This window comes from Erinaceus europaeus, chromosome 6 (genome assembly GCF_950295315.1).
Source record: "Erinaceus europaeus chromosome 6, mEriEur2.1, whole genome shotgun sequence".
Classification (NCBI taxonomy): domain Eukaryota; kingdom Metazoa; phylum Chordata; class Mammalia; order Eulipotyphla; family Erinaceidae; genus Erinaceus; species Erinaceus europaeus.
This window is the reverse complement of record NC_080167.1, coordinates 29,614,165-29,627,000: the sequence shown is the minus strand read 5'-3', so window position 1 is coordinate 29,627,000 and position 12,836 is coordinate 29,614,165. Positions and strand designations below refer to the sequence as shown.

Sequence of the window (12,836 nt, the reverse complement as noted above, 5' to 3'; positions counted from 1 at the left end):
TTCCACCAGGATCCTCATTTCATTTATAGTCAGAGTAAATTATATCTCCTCCAGCAATGCAACAGCTCCCAAACTTGAAAACAGAACTCTACTTACCTAGCATTAAACAAACTGTCACAATTTGATGGCTGTTGCTGCAAAGGGCCTTCTTTCTGATTCCCAGATTTCAAGTAACAGGATCTAATTTCCCCTATAAAATTTCAAGAAAGAATATGACAAAACAATTTTTGCATAATTATTTCAAATTTTCAGCTTTTATCAAGGTAGAGGGAACTGATTTTTGGAATATTTTAATAAAACTCTTGGGCAAAGTAAATCCATTCATTAATTTAGTATTGAATGTGTAGCACATGAAAAATCTTGAATGCTGCAGAAACAGCATATTGGTTATGTAAGAGACTTTCATACCTTAGGCCCCAGGTTCAATCCCTAGTATCAACTTAAGCCAGAGCTGGACAATGATCTGCCATTCCTCTCTTGCCTTCTCTCTCTCTCTTCTTAGCTTTCTCTTTCTCTCTCTCTGGCTCTCCCTTTCTCACTCTTCCTCTCATTCTCTCTCCCCCATCCTCTTTCCACTTTCTCCCCATTTCTTCTCCTTCCTCTCTGTATCTCTAAATGAAAACAAATAAACAAATATTTTTTTAATTTTTGAAAACAAAAGATTGACATGTTAATATGCATACACAAGATTAAATTCTTCAGTTATTGCTTATTCTCTTTATTTTGTGTATATCCTATTCATGCTTTGGTATTCTTATGATGTAATTGGATATAGTTTATCTTTTGGTTTGAATAATTGTTTCATGAACAAAAAAAGGGGAGGCTTACTAGGCCTGTGTTTCTGACTGGTAGACTATATGAGTAGCATCTGCACCTCTGAATTTACAAATGTGCAGGGTAGTATAGCACACAGACTGGAGTGTCAGTCTGGTAATGAGGAAAAGGAAGAGATAGAATTAACTTGCTGAAATAACTCTGCTAAAAAGGTTCAGGTTATGGAGGTGTAAAAAAACAGTTCAGGGAGTCAGGCGATAGCACAGTGGATTAAGCGCAGGTAGCACAAAGCATTAAGGACCAGCACTAAGAAATCCAGTTCAAGCCCCTGGCTCCCTACCTGCAGAGGGTCGCTTCACAAGTGGTGAAGCAGGTCTTCAGGTGTCTATCTTTCTCTCCCCTCTCTGTCTTCCCCTTCTCTCTCCATTTCTCTCTGCCCTATCCAACAATGACGACATCAGTAACAACAACAATAATAACTACAGCGATAAAAAAAAGGGGCAACAAAAGGGGAATAAAAAACATTTAAAAAAAAACAGTTCATTCTGTACTTGCCTGGAAGAATTCTTAGGAATACCCTCTTCAGGTGGCACAGAAACATAATTAACCTTACTTAGTATGAACAACGTGGACATAAATTGGGAAGCTGAGCCCAAACTTGAAGGTTCATCTCATCAGGAGAAGCATTAATAAAGATAGCTATAGCCTCTCTGCAGGTTTTCATTTAAGTGCTTCATAATGTTAATGTCTCTTTGAATTCCTATAAAAGCAAAAGTACCTAAAACTACATACTAGTAACACATCTATAGAGAAAGTAAACATATGTGCTATCCAAGCCTAGATTTTTTTTAGCCAAATAGCAAACATTAGGTAATGTAAACCAGGATCGATTCTAGAAAAATTAGGACCAAATATCTTATTTAGAGAACTTTAAATTTCTGACTCTCCATTTTCAGTAAAGACTTTTTTCTTTTCCTTTCTTTTTTTTTAGACAGATAAAGCAGAGAGTCAAGCAAAGAGTGAGACCACAGGACCACAGTCCAAAGTGTTGGGTGCTGGGTTTGGAAATATGGTTGTGCACATAGCAATGCAGCACACTACCCAAGTGAATTGTTTCTCTGGCCCATTTATTTATTTGTATGAGTGACAGGATCTAGAGCACTGCTTAGTTCTGAAAATGACAGTGTGACATCAGTGGTAGGGGCTCACACCAGAACCCTTACAAACCAAAGTCCTGAACTATATCACCACTCTGTTTAAAGTATTTTAAAGCCTATTTGTAACAAAGAATTAAAAATATACCAAGGTCCAAATTCAACCATATGCAATAGTATAATAACTATTTACTAGGAACTAGGCATTCCCTTTCTAAAGTTCACTGTTGTGATTGGGGGAATTTATTAAGCAAAAATATGATAAATCAGTAAATAATTAACTATACACAACTATAATATTATCAAAAAGGAAAAGAAACCATGTCAAAACAGGATACCTAGGAGTAGTTTTTCTAAGAACTTAACCTTAGAACTGATATTTGAAATATAATAGAACATTATGGGGCATTCTATGTGCAAGGATGCTAAAAATAGTATATATAAACAAATGCAGAACTATCTTTCTGTTCCAAAGTCTAGTCCTAGATTAACAGATCATGTGGATCATGATAAAGGTGCCAGCTTGACCCTTTCTTCCGCTTTAAGATAGAGTTCTAAATACTCACCATGGTCATCGATGAAGACATGCATAGCATCCACAGATATTTCATCTTGCACAGATGTTTCAGGCCCACTGATGACTTGCAAGACAGAACTATCTTGTTGAGAAGTTACCCTGTAGATTATTTGTCTTTGTCTATTGCCCTGAAAACTTAACATATATAAAAGTTTCAAAAACTATTAGAAACTCTTCCTTGTCCTTAACAATGCATTAAAAGAAGTTGCTGGTAATGAGGCTATCTCATGCTATGAATAGCCAAGAAACTAAAGAAGTCATCCTTACAGTGTGGTGATCTTGGCAGGTTCAGTGAGTACAGGGCTGACACTAGTATGGTCATGACTTTGCATGTCTTGTTTTCTTTGCTTGCAATTTTGCCCAGTGGGTTTTTCACTTTCCAGAATTTCCTCCTTTTTTTCTTGGAAATGGTTATCTGAAAATACATTGCTATATGTGTTAATATAACACTTGGAAATAATTCTTTTCTTTTTTTTTTAAGAAAGGATTAATTAACAAAACCATAGGGTAGGAGGGGTACAATTCTACACAATTCCCACCACCCAATCTCCATATCCCACCCCCTCCCCTGATAGCTTTCCCATTCTCTATCCCTCTGGGAGCATGGACACAGGGTCATTGTGGGTTGCAGAAGGTAGAAGGTCTGGCTTCTGTAATTGCTTCCCTGCTGAACATGGGCATTGACTGGTCGGTCCATACTCCCAGTCTGCCTCTCTCTTTCCCTGTCCATACTCCCAGTCTGCCTCTCTCTTTCCCTAGTAGGGTGGGTCTCTGGGGAAGTGGAGCTCCAGGACACATTGGTGGGGTCTTCAGTCCAGGGAAGCCTGGCCGGCAACTTGGAAATAATTTAATAAAATTGAAATGAATCTGTTTTATACATAAAATGAATTCAAAATGTAATTAAGTAAATGATCACTTTACTAATTATTGAAGTACCTACCTGACTATAAGTAAAAAGCAAAAGTATCCCTTTCAGATCTTCTTAATCAACTTCTGTTGATGAGTGGGATCATCCCATACTCATCTTTATCTTTCTGACTTAGTTCACTTAACATAATTCCTTCTAACCTGAAAGCAGAAGTACACTAGAGTTTGCTGTGAGTATCTCCCTAACACTTCCTCTCCACTATTCCAAGCTTGGGATCCATGATTGCTCAACAAATTGTTTGGCTTCGTATGTTAACTCTCTTTTCAATCACCAGGTTCCAGATGCCACCAGGATGCTGGCCAGGCTTCCCTGGATTGAAGACCCCACCAATGTGTCCTGGAGCTCAGCTTCCCAGAGACACACCTTACTAGGGAAAGAGAGAGGCAGACTGGGAGTATGGACCGACCAGTCAACACCCATGTTCAGCGGGGAAGCAATTACAGAAGCCAGACCTTATACCTTCTGCAACCCTCAACGACCCTGGGTCCATGCTCCCAGAGGGCTAGAGAATGGGAAAGCTATCATGGGGGGGGGGGGGTTATGGAGTTGGGTGGTGGGAATTGTGTGGAGTTGTACCCCTCCTACCTTATGTTTTTGTTCATTAATCCTTTCTTAAATAAAAAATTAAAAAAAAAAAAGCAAAAGTACATTTTTTGGTTGAAGAGATTTTATTCAGACATCTACAAATACTAATTTATAGAAAGAACTGGGGACATTTTTAAATAACTCAGTGACCACTGGTTTGTTTAGCTATAGATTACCCAGTGAGATTATTTGGATCTGTGATCAGGCTTGGGGAGATAGCTCTGCCTGTTAGACCACTAGTTTACAGGATTAAGGGCCCCAAAGACCTAAGGTTCAATGCACAGCACCAACTTATGCAGAGCTAGCCATGGCCTGAACTCTTTTCTCTCTTAAATTATTCTCAGAGCATCAGATGAAAAAATTTTCCTTTAAAATCACTAGTTTAAAATCATCAATTTTTCATCCTCATTTATTCTCTAAGTTTTCAAGGTAAGGGTTAAATTGATTATTTTGAGACTAGTTATTTAGAAAGATCACCAAAATCTGTATAGGCACTCAAAAGAGTAAAGTTATACACTTTCCCTGGGGTAAAGTCCACATATCATCTGTATATAATGAAGTCTTCTTAGACCTCAAGTAATTTGAGAAACATTACTGACTTCTGTGTGAATCCCAAAGATAAACATTCCCAGCACATCTGTGAAGCTACCATTAGAATTTTTTGATATTACAATGTATTTTATTTGACAATTTGTCAAGAGAAGTTTTCACAGTTTTCCAAAAAAACCATATTTATAGAAAGTGATGTAACAAATAGCTTCAGTCAATGATCATGTCATGTAAAATTTTTTAGAAAGTCTGTGCTAATATGGAAGATATACATGCTTGAGCTCTCATGACCAAGGTTCAATCCCTAGGACCACTGCAATAAGCCAAAGCTGAGCACTTCTCTGGTAACAACAGGAATCATAAAGGCACATTTTGACAGTTCTAAATATTCATACTCTATGTGTATGTAATTATTTATCTTTATTGTACTTTAGTCTCTTAAATGGGTGCATTTGAAGTGTCATTATTACGAGTCTTTTTATTTTTTCTTTATATGGTCAAAGCTAGGTATCATCACTCCAGATTTTCTTTTTCATATATATAAACACAGAGAAGCAAAAAGAAAGAGAGGGAAAGAAACTACAGAACTGAAGCTTCTTGCAATTTGGTGAGGGCCAATCTAGAACATGGGTCATGTACATGGCAAAGTAATACACTAACAAAGTCAGTTATTATGCCAGCCCCAACATATGGAATCCTTTTCCCCCTATGTTATAAAAATAATGTTATTCATTACTGTTTGTTATAAGTGTTTTAACATTATTTTACAGAATTATCAAGTTTCAGGAGAATTTTCATACCCCTACTTGTTTCACGTAAGTCACCACATCCCATACCAAAGTTCTGTGCTCCTCCTTCCAACCTAAGATGGGTGGAATTGGAGGTTATTATGACTAAGTGAATTAAGTAAAGAGGTAAAAGACAACTACTACATGGTTCTGCTCATATGTGAAGTACAAATGACTAAAGCAAAGGAACTTGATGAAACAGTGGGGGTACAGAGAAAAGGAGAGGGTGGTAAAGGTTGGGGATATATTTGATATGTAATATAAAATTAGAGAAAAGAAAAAAAAAGTCATGCTTAGCCATTATACTGACACAGGACTAATAAGCAGAGTATAAAGAGTTCACTATATTAAGCAGCATCAACAAAAGAAAAAGAAAAGAAGAGAAAAGAAAAGAAAAGAAAAGAAAGGAAAACTAAATAAAAAATTTAAAAAAAAAAAAGAAAAAAAAAAGAAAGGAAAACTAGACCATTAAAATGAGGCAAGGACATGGACAGAGTCTTCACCAAAGAAGAGATCCAGACCAACAGACATATGAGAAAAAAATAATGCTCAGTCACTGATTACCAGAGAAATGCAAATAAAGACAACAGTGAAATAGCACTTCATACCTGTGAAAATGTTACATATTAGAAAGAACAAAAACAACTGTTGGTGAGGATGTGGGGAAAATAGAACATTTCCAGACTGCTGATGCAAATGTAAATTGGTTCAACCCCTATGGAAAAAGTCTGAAGATTTCTCAGAATATTAGAAATAGATCTACCCTATGATCCAGCAGTCCTTTTCCTAGGGATCTACTCAAAGAATAAAAATACAGCAGTTCAAAGACATATATGTACATCTATGTTCATAACAGCACAATTTGTAATAGTCAAACTTGGAAACAAACCATGTGCTCAACAGCAGATGAATGGCTACTCTAGTTATATATATATATAATTGAATGCCACTTGGCAATAAAAAAATGAAATTATCTCATTTCATCTTTAATGGAAAGTGAAAGAATCCTGCTAAGTGAGATAAGCCAGAAGAAGGAGAGCAAATAATGCAGAATCCCAATAATAGTTGGAAACGAAGAAACAAGAAAGGGAAAACACAGGTGAAACTAGAACTGAGCATGATGTGTTATAGCAAAGTAAGTTCTGTGGGAGACGGGGAAGCATGGTGGAGAGAGAGTGTCAGGTACCCAGTACATGATCTTGGATAAAGAGATTTGGTGGGAGCGGGGCAGTGGTGCAACAGCTTAAACACACATGGTGTGAAGCACAAGGACCAGAATAAGGATCTTGGTTGGAGCCCCCGGCTCCCCATCTGCAGGGCAGTCGCTTCACATGTGAAGCAGGTCTGCAGGTGTCTATCTTTCTCTCCCCCTCTCTGTCTTCCCCTCCTCTCTCCATTTCTCTCTGTCTTACCCAACAACAATGACAGCAATAATAACAACAATAATAATAACAATGATAAACAACAAGGGCAACACAAAGGAAAAAATAATAAATTTTAAAAAATGAAAAAGAAATTTGGATGAGTGATGGGAATGGTACATAGATCCCTACTACAGGAAGATGAGAAGTTGTACCCATGTACCAATAGCTGTTTATAAACCATACTTCCCCAACAAAATGTTTTCAGAATATAGGCTTTAGCAAAAAAAAAAAAAAAAAAAGGATTAGCTTAATACAAATGTGCTCAGTAGTTAGCCTTCTCAACTCTATCAAGAAAGAGATATGTCACTACAGTAAACATCTCAGTTTATTTCTTTGAAAGCAAATATTATTGCCATCTTAGTGTAACCAAAATTATATTTATATGCTTTAAATAACCTGATGGAATAAACCAGTTTTAACATATGCATATCACATAGTTAATATTGGTACATTAGGCAAATAGCATTAACAAAATTAAGCAGCAAATGTTCAACAGTTGTCCCACTATTTGCAAAATCAAATCACAGAAAGTAAATAACAAAAAGAATATGTTCCCTTTGTATAACCAATGCAGAATTGACATGGAATCTTACCTCTGGGAGATCCATTTTCTTTGTTCTGTTCCACTAAGCCATTCTTTTGGTTGGGTACCACTACCTTGGAAGTATTGATTGATTCTAATAGGGAGACAAATTCCAAGAAGTTGGACTCATTTGGTATTTGTCCTTCCTTAGCTTCTAGGTCAGACTTGGAAGTAGGTATTATTTTTTCTTTATCATTACTAATTTCTGTGGAATTCTTGCTCAGGAAGACATCTGTTCCACTATCTACACTAAGGACACGAGCATGTCTTTTTTCATGACTGGTTTTACAAGATGATGGATCAAGATTAGTCTGTCCTTCGTTTCCTCCCTCAGACTCAGAGACTGCAGTAGATGTGAGTGGGTGTGTTGTTTCACTGTGGTCTCTTTGCAAAAGGCTGTTGTTCTTTGGAGCATTTCCTACCTCCCCAGATTCATAACCAGAACACTGATTGGAGGATGCCTCCACCCTCAGTCTCTCTGGAGTCCTTTCACTTCCATTGCCTTCAGGACAGCTGATGTCTCTTCTCTCATCCTCAGATAGCTCCAAGGTGATGACAGGAATTCTTATCTGCTCATTGTTCTGCTGAATGGTCATCCCTGATTTGGTTAGCTCAGTATCAGACTTTAGACCAGATCTCTCAGTGCCAATCACTTTAAAGTGGAGTGAGCTTTCCAAATCTGTCATGGAGTTTGGGCTACTGCTCATTGTGATAACAATTTTAATAGGTTCATGCAAACTCAGAGGGTCTCCAGGCTGAGAAGTATCGATAAGAGTAACCGCTACCTCACTATCTGAGTAGTCAACTTCTTGATTCAAGGAGGTGTCCACCTGCTGGGAAGCATTCACCAACTCGTTCACAGGTTTGGCAATAATGGTGTTACACTGAGGGCAGCTGCTGCTCAGGCTGTCTAGTGGTGACTTGCTTTGTAACTGTTGCCTCATGGAGTCCTGGGCATAATTCACAGGTTCTGGAATCAGTACTGAGTTCTCACTCCCCCAAGGCTGTAGAGAAACATCTGTTTCTAGCAAGTCATACTGAGACAAAGACAAATATGGCAGTTTCTTCAAGACTTCTCTGTCTACTAAGCCACCCTCTGATCTATGGCGGAAAGGTGGCTTCCCTTTGCCTTCTTGTTCCTTTCCTTTGACTATAGTTGCTGTCAAACATGGTTTTATTGGTATTGTAGATGTGGTTATGGTTTCTGGCATACATACTTTAGAAACAGGTAAGCTTTCTGTTTTGATACCAGGTGAGGTAGTTGACACTGGTGCTACAGGCTGGTCATCTGACAGAATGACATCTGAAATAAACAATAATTTTGTTAACAATAGAAAGGGATGAATAATGTCCTAGGATACGATTTAACAATGACAGATCTAAAAAATTTACCACTACCAAATATTATAGAATGTTGACTTTCAAAATATTATCTCCATTATTAACCTATTCTTGAAATCTTTATAGAAGGTACTATAAGGAACTTTACATTACAAAGTTAAAGAACCTATATGAAACAAACTAATTCTCAAACTTATATAATTTTCTAAGACTGAAACATGAATACAAAGCCTGCAAAGATCAGATTACAACCTAGGAAATTAAAAGAGTAATCTATACTGTCCCCTAAACCAAAAACCCAGGACCAGATATTTTTACTAGTGAGGTCTACCAAACCTTCAAAGATAACCTATTTTCTAATAAGATGGGAGGGGGAGAAGGGAGTGGGGAAGGGGAGGGAAGGGGAGGAGAGAGGGAGAAAAAGGAGAGGGAGAGGGAGAAGGAGAGAACCCACTCTGGTGCATAAAGTGCTGGGACTTTTACAGGAGACCTCTAGTATGCTAATGCAAAGCTTTACAAATTGAGTTGGCTTCCTGGAAGCTTTATTTTAAAGAGATTCATTTGTCATTTATTTTCTTTATTACACATTAGAAGGTTTCACATGAGACAGAGAGAGGAGACGAAAAAGGAGAAAGAGAGAGATCAGCTAAATACTTTTTATGAGGTCAATATTACCCTAATACCAAATGCAGACAGGGACATCATAAAAAATAAAACTACAGTTCAATATGCTTAATGAATATAAATTCAAAAATTCTTGACAAAAATCTCAACAATCTAAATTCAACAACATATATTTCAAACCTCATGGTCAGGTGGGATTTACTCAGTGATTCAAGAGTGGCTCAACATACACAGATAAATAAATGTAACACATGACAATAATAATAAAATTAAAATAACATAATTATATCAATAGATGCAAAAAGGCTTTTGACAAATTTCAATATACTCTTAAGATTATGTATCTCAACATAATAAAGGCTATGTATGACAAATCCAGTACTCTAACATACTCAGTCGAGAAAATTGAGAGCTTTAGATTGGGGTGATAGCATAGCATGCAAGAAGTCCCACATTCAATCTCCAGCACTGACTCTGGTAAATAAAGAAGGGAGGGAAAGGTTGATTTTGAAAGAAGGAAACAAGGAGTCAATGAAAGGGAAAAGGAAGGAAAACACTCAACAAACCAGGAACAACAAACCAGGAAAAGAAACAAGAGTGACACAAATAGGAAAGGAAATAAAACCATCACTATTTGCAGATGACATGACAACATATACAACATATACATTGAAAAATTCTAAAGCATGCACTGAAGTAAGCCAATATAGTATAGTAGTATAAAAATAGACATAAGGCTGGGTGCTGACACCATGATAGAGTGCATACACTACCAAACACTAAGACCAAAAGTTCAAGCCCTTGCTCTTCACCTACGGGGGGAAAACATCTTCAGAGGTGAGGCAGTGCTGCAGATCTCTCTCTTTCTTTTTCTCTCTCTCTCTCCCTCTCCCTCTCCTTCTCCCTCTCTGTTGGGTTATCTGAAAAATCAGTGTGTATTTTTTATATTTTTCTACTCAAAAACACATCAAGACTTTTCCAACAGCCCAGTATTTCACCCTTTCCTCTCAATTTATCTCTGTATCTATTTAAAAAAGAAATTAATTATATTAGAATTTACTCCTCCAAAATAATCATACCATTCACCAAAGATAATTTAAAATGGATTAAAGACTTGGAGGAGATTATACCCAAAGTCATAAAGTACACTGAAGAATAAATAGGCAAAACTCTCCCTGATGCTGACTTGAGGGATGTCTTTAAAGACTATTCTAATGGCAAGAGATACAAAAGCAATAATAAGCACATGGGATAACATCAAACTTAATGGTTTCTGCACAGCAAAAAAGATATCATTAAAATAAAAAAGACACCTGGGGCCAGGCAGTGGCACACTTGGTTAAGTGCACACATTATAGAGCACAAGAACCCAGGTTCAAGGCCCTGGTCCCCACCTGAAGGAGAAAGCTCCGCAAGTGGTGAAACAGGGCAGCAGGTCTCTCTCTCTCTCTCTCTCTCTCTCTCATTCTCTCTCTCTCTCTCTCTCTCTCTCTCTCTCTCTATATATATATATATATATATATATATATATATATATATATATATCTCTCTGTTCTAGCCAACAATGATGACTGCCGGGATAGCCTGAGGGTACTTCTTCCCGAGCTAGTGCTCTCTGGGTTGGAGAGAACTCAACTGGAGCTGATCTAGGCTGCTGTGTGGGAGAGGGATCAGGAACTCGTGCTGCACCAACTTCCGCAGGAGATACACTCTGGAACTCTCGGAGCCGGAAAGCAATTTCCAAGTGTCTTTAATCAGAAGAGCAGCTGTTTTTATACTCTCCAAGTAGGGTGGAAACAGGATGTGATATAGAGAGGGTGGAGAGAAAAGTGACTGGTGAAAATCAGAGTGTGACAAAGAAGGGATCAGTGTGTGACAAGGAGGGGGTGGAGCAGGAGAGAATCCTATCATAGAACCACCAATGCCCTGGAGTGCTTTATGTAAAAGTGATTTATGTAAATAGACCAAAGCTTTGGATCAGTAAAATCCCTATATAGGCATATGGTTAAGCAGAAGCCAGGGGGAGATGGCAACTACCCAACATCTCCCCCTTTCTTTTTAACTTTTTGCCATAGTATCAGGAGTGCGGGGCACTTTGTGAGGCAGGGAGACTGATAAGAGGCACACCTTTTTTGGGATGCATGAGACCCCTTCTGTTTCATTTGGTTTAAATCCCCCCTGCTTAACACTATTCTATTTACATAACCACTTCATTCTATTTATATAACCGCTGTTAACAAGCACCTCCCTCCAGGGCATTGGTTCAATCCCCACTGTTTCATGATATGTTTTTGCTCCACCCCCCCCCTTGTCACACTCTGATTGTCACCAGTCACTTTTCTCTCCACCCTCTCTATGTCACACCCTGTTTCCACCCTACTTGGCAAGTATATATAAAGACAGCATTGTGAGTTTTAGAGTACTTTACCTTGAGTTTAGCTTAGCTCGGCTTAGATTGTGCTGAGTCCTGCATGAATAAAGAGATACTGCCTACAGCTCAACTATGAGTCCCTGGTCGTCTGTTACCCGCCCGTGAAGCCAGCCCGGCGAAAACAACCTAACCCGTCGAAAACAACAGATGACAACAATACTAATTACAATAATAAAACAACAAGGGCAACATAAAGGAATAAATAAATAATTTTTTTAAAAAAAAGCTCTATAGCACTCATTATCAAATAGATGCAAACCAAAATCACAAACAACCTTACACCTGTGAGAACAGCCTAGTAAATAAGGCCAGAAACAGCAAACAGTGGAAAGGTAATGGGGAAAAAAAACTTTTACACTATGGGTAGGATAGGGTTGAAAATTGTCCCCATGGAACAGTCTCCATGGAAAAGAGTTTGGGTATTTCTCAAATTACTTAAAAAAAAAAAAAAACTATCATTTGACTCAGAAATCCCAATCTGAAAAGATAAATGGTAATTTAAGTTCACTGCAGCATTATTCATGATAGTCAAGGCGTGGAAACAACCCAAGTGGCCAATAGCAGATGAGTAGATGAAGATATAGTATATACACATAATATAATACTATGTAGATATGAGAAAGGTTGAAATCTTTCTTTTTGTTATGATATTAATGGATCTGGAGGAAGTTATACTAAGCAAACTGAGCCAAAGTAAAAGGAAAAACAACAGATGATCTCAATAAAATGTGGAATTTTAAGAAACAAAGTTAAACAGAAGCAACCTCTGAGATTCATATGCAGAATAGAGAGAGGAGAAGATTAAGGGGTATATGACACCTTGCTTTGGGCATGTAGTATGGTAATACATTTGTTGATGATAAGTGAAATTAGACCCCTAAAACATGGACAGTCTTATAAACTAATTTTACCTTATACAAATAACATTAAGGGCTGGGAAGACAGCATAATGATCCTGAAAAGACTTTCATGTTTTAAAAGCTCTGAAAGTCCCAGATTCAATCCCCAGCGCCATTATAAGCCAGAGCAGAGCAGTGCTCTAGCTTCTCTATCTCTCTCAAAATAAAATCAATAAATT

At 37.7% G+C, this 12,836-nt stretch overlaps 1 protein-coding gene across 1 annotated transcript in view; it reads right to left on the bottom strand.

The window, feature by feature from the left end:
• The window catches only part of PCNX2 (pecanex 2), a 345,728-nt gene that overhangs the window by 306,799 nt on the left and 26,093 nt on the right, over window positions 1-12,836 (bottom strand). The window contains exons 5-8 of the mRNA XM_007522914.3: window positions 7,373-8,665; window positions 2,773-2,920; window positions 2,495-2,640; window positions 97-190 (exon numbers count right to left, since the gene is read on the bottom strand). Coding sequence (XP_007522976.2) covers window positions 97-190; window positions 2,495-2,640; window positions 2,773-2,920; window positions 7,373-8,665 — 1,681 coding nt within the window. The remainder of the gene's footprint in view (window positions 1-96; window positions 191-2,494; window positions 2,641-2,772; window positions 2,921-7,372; window positions 8,666-12,836) is intronic.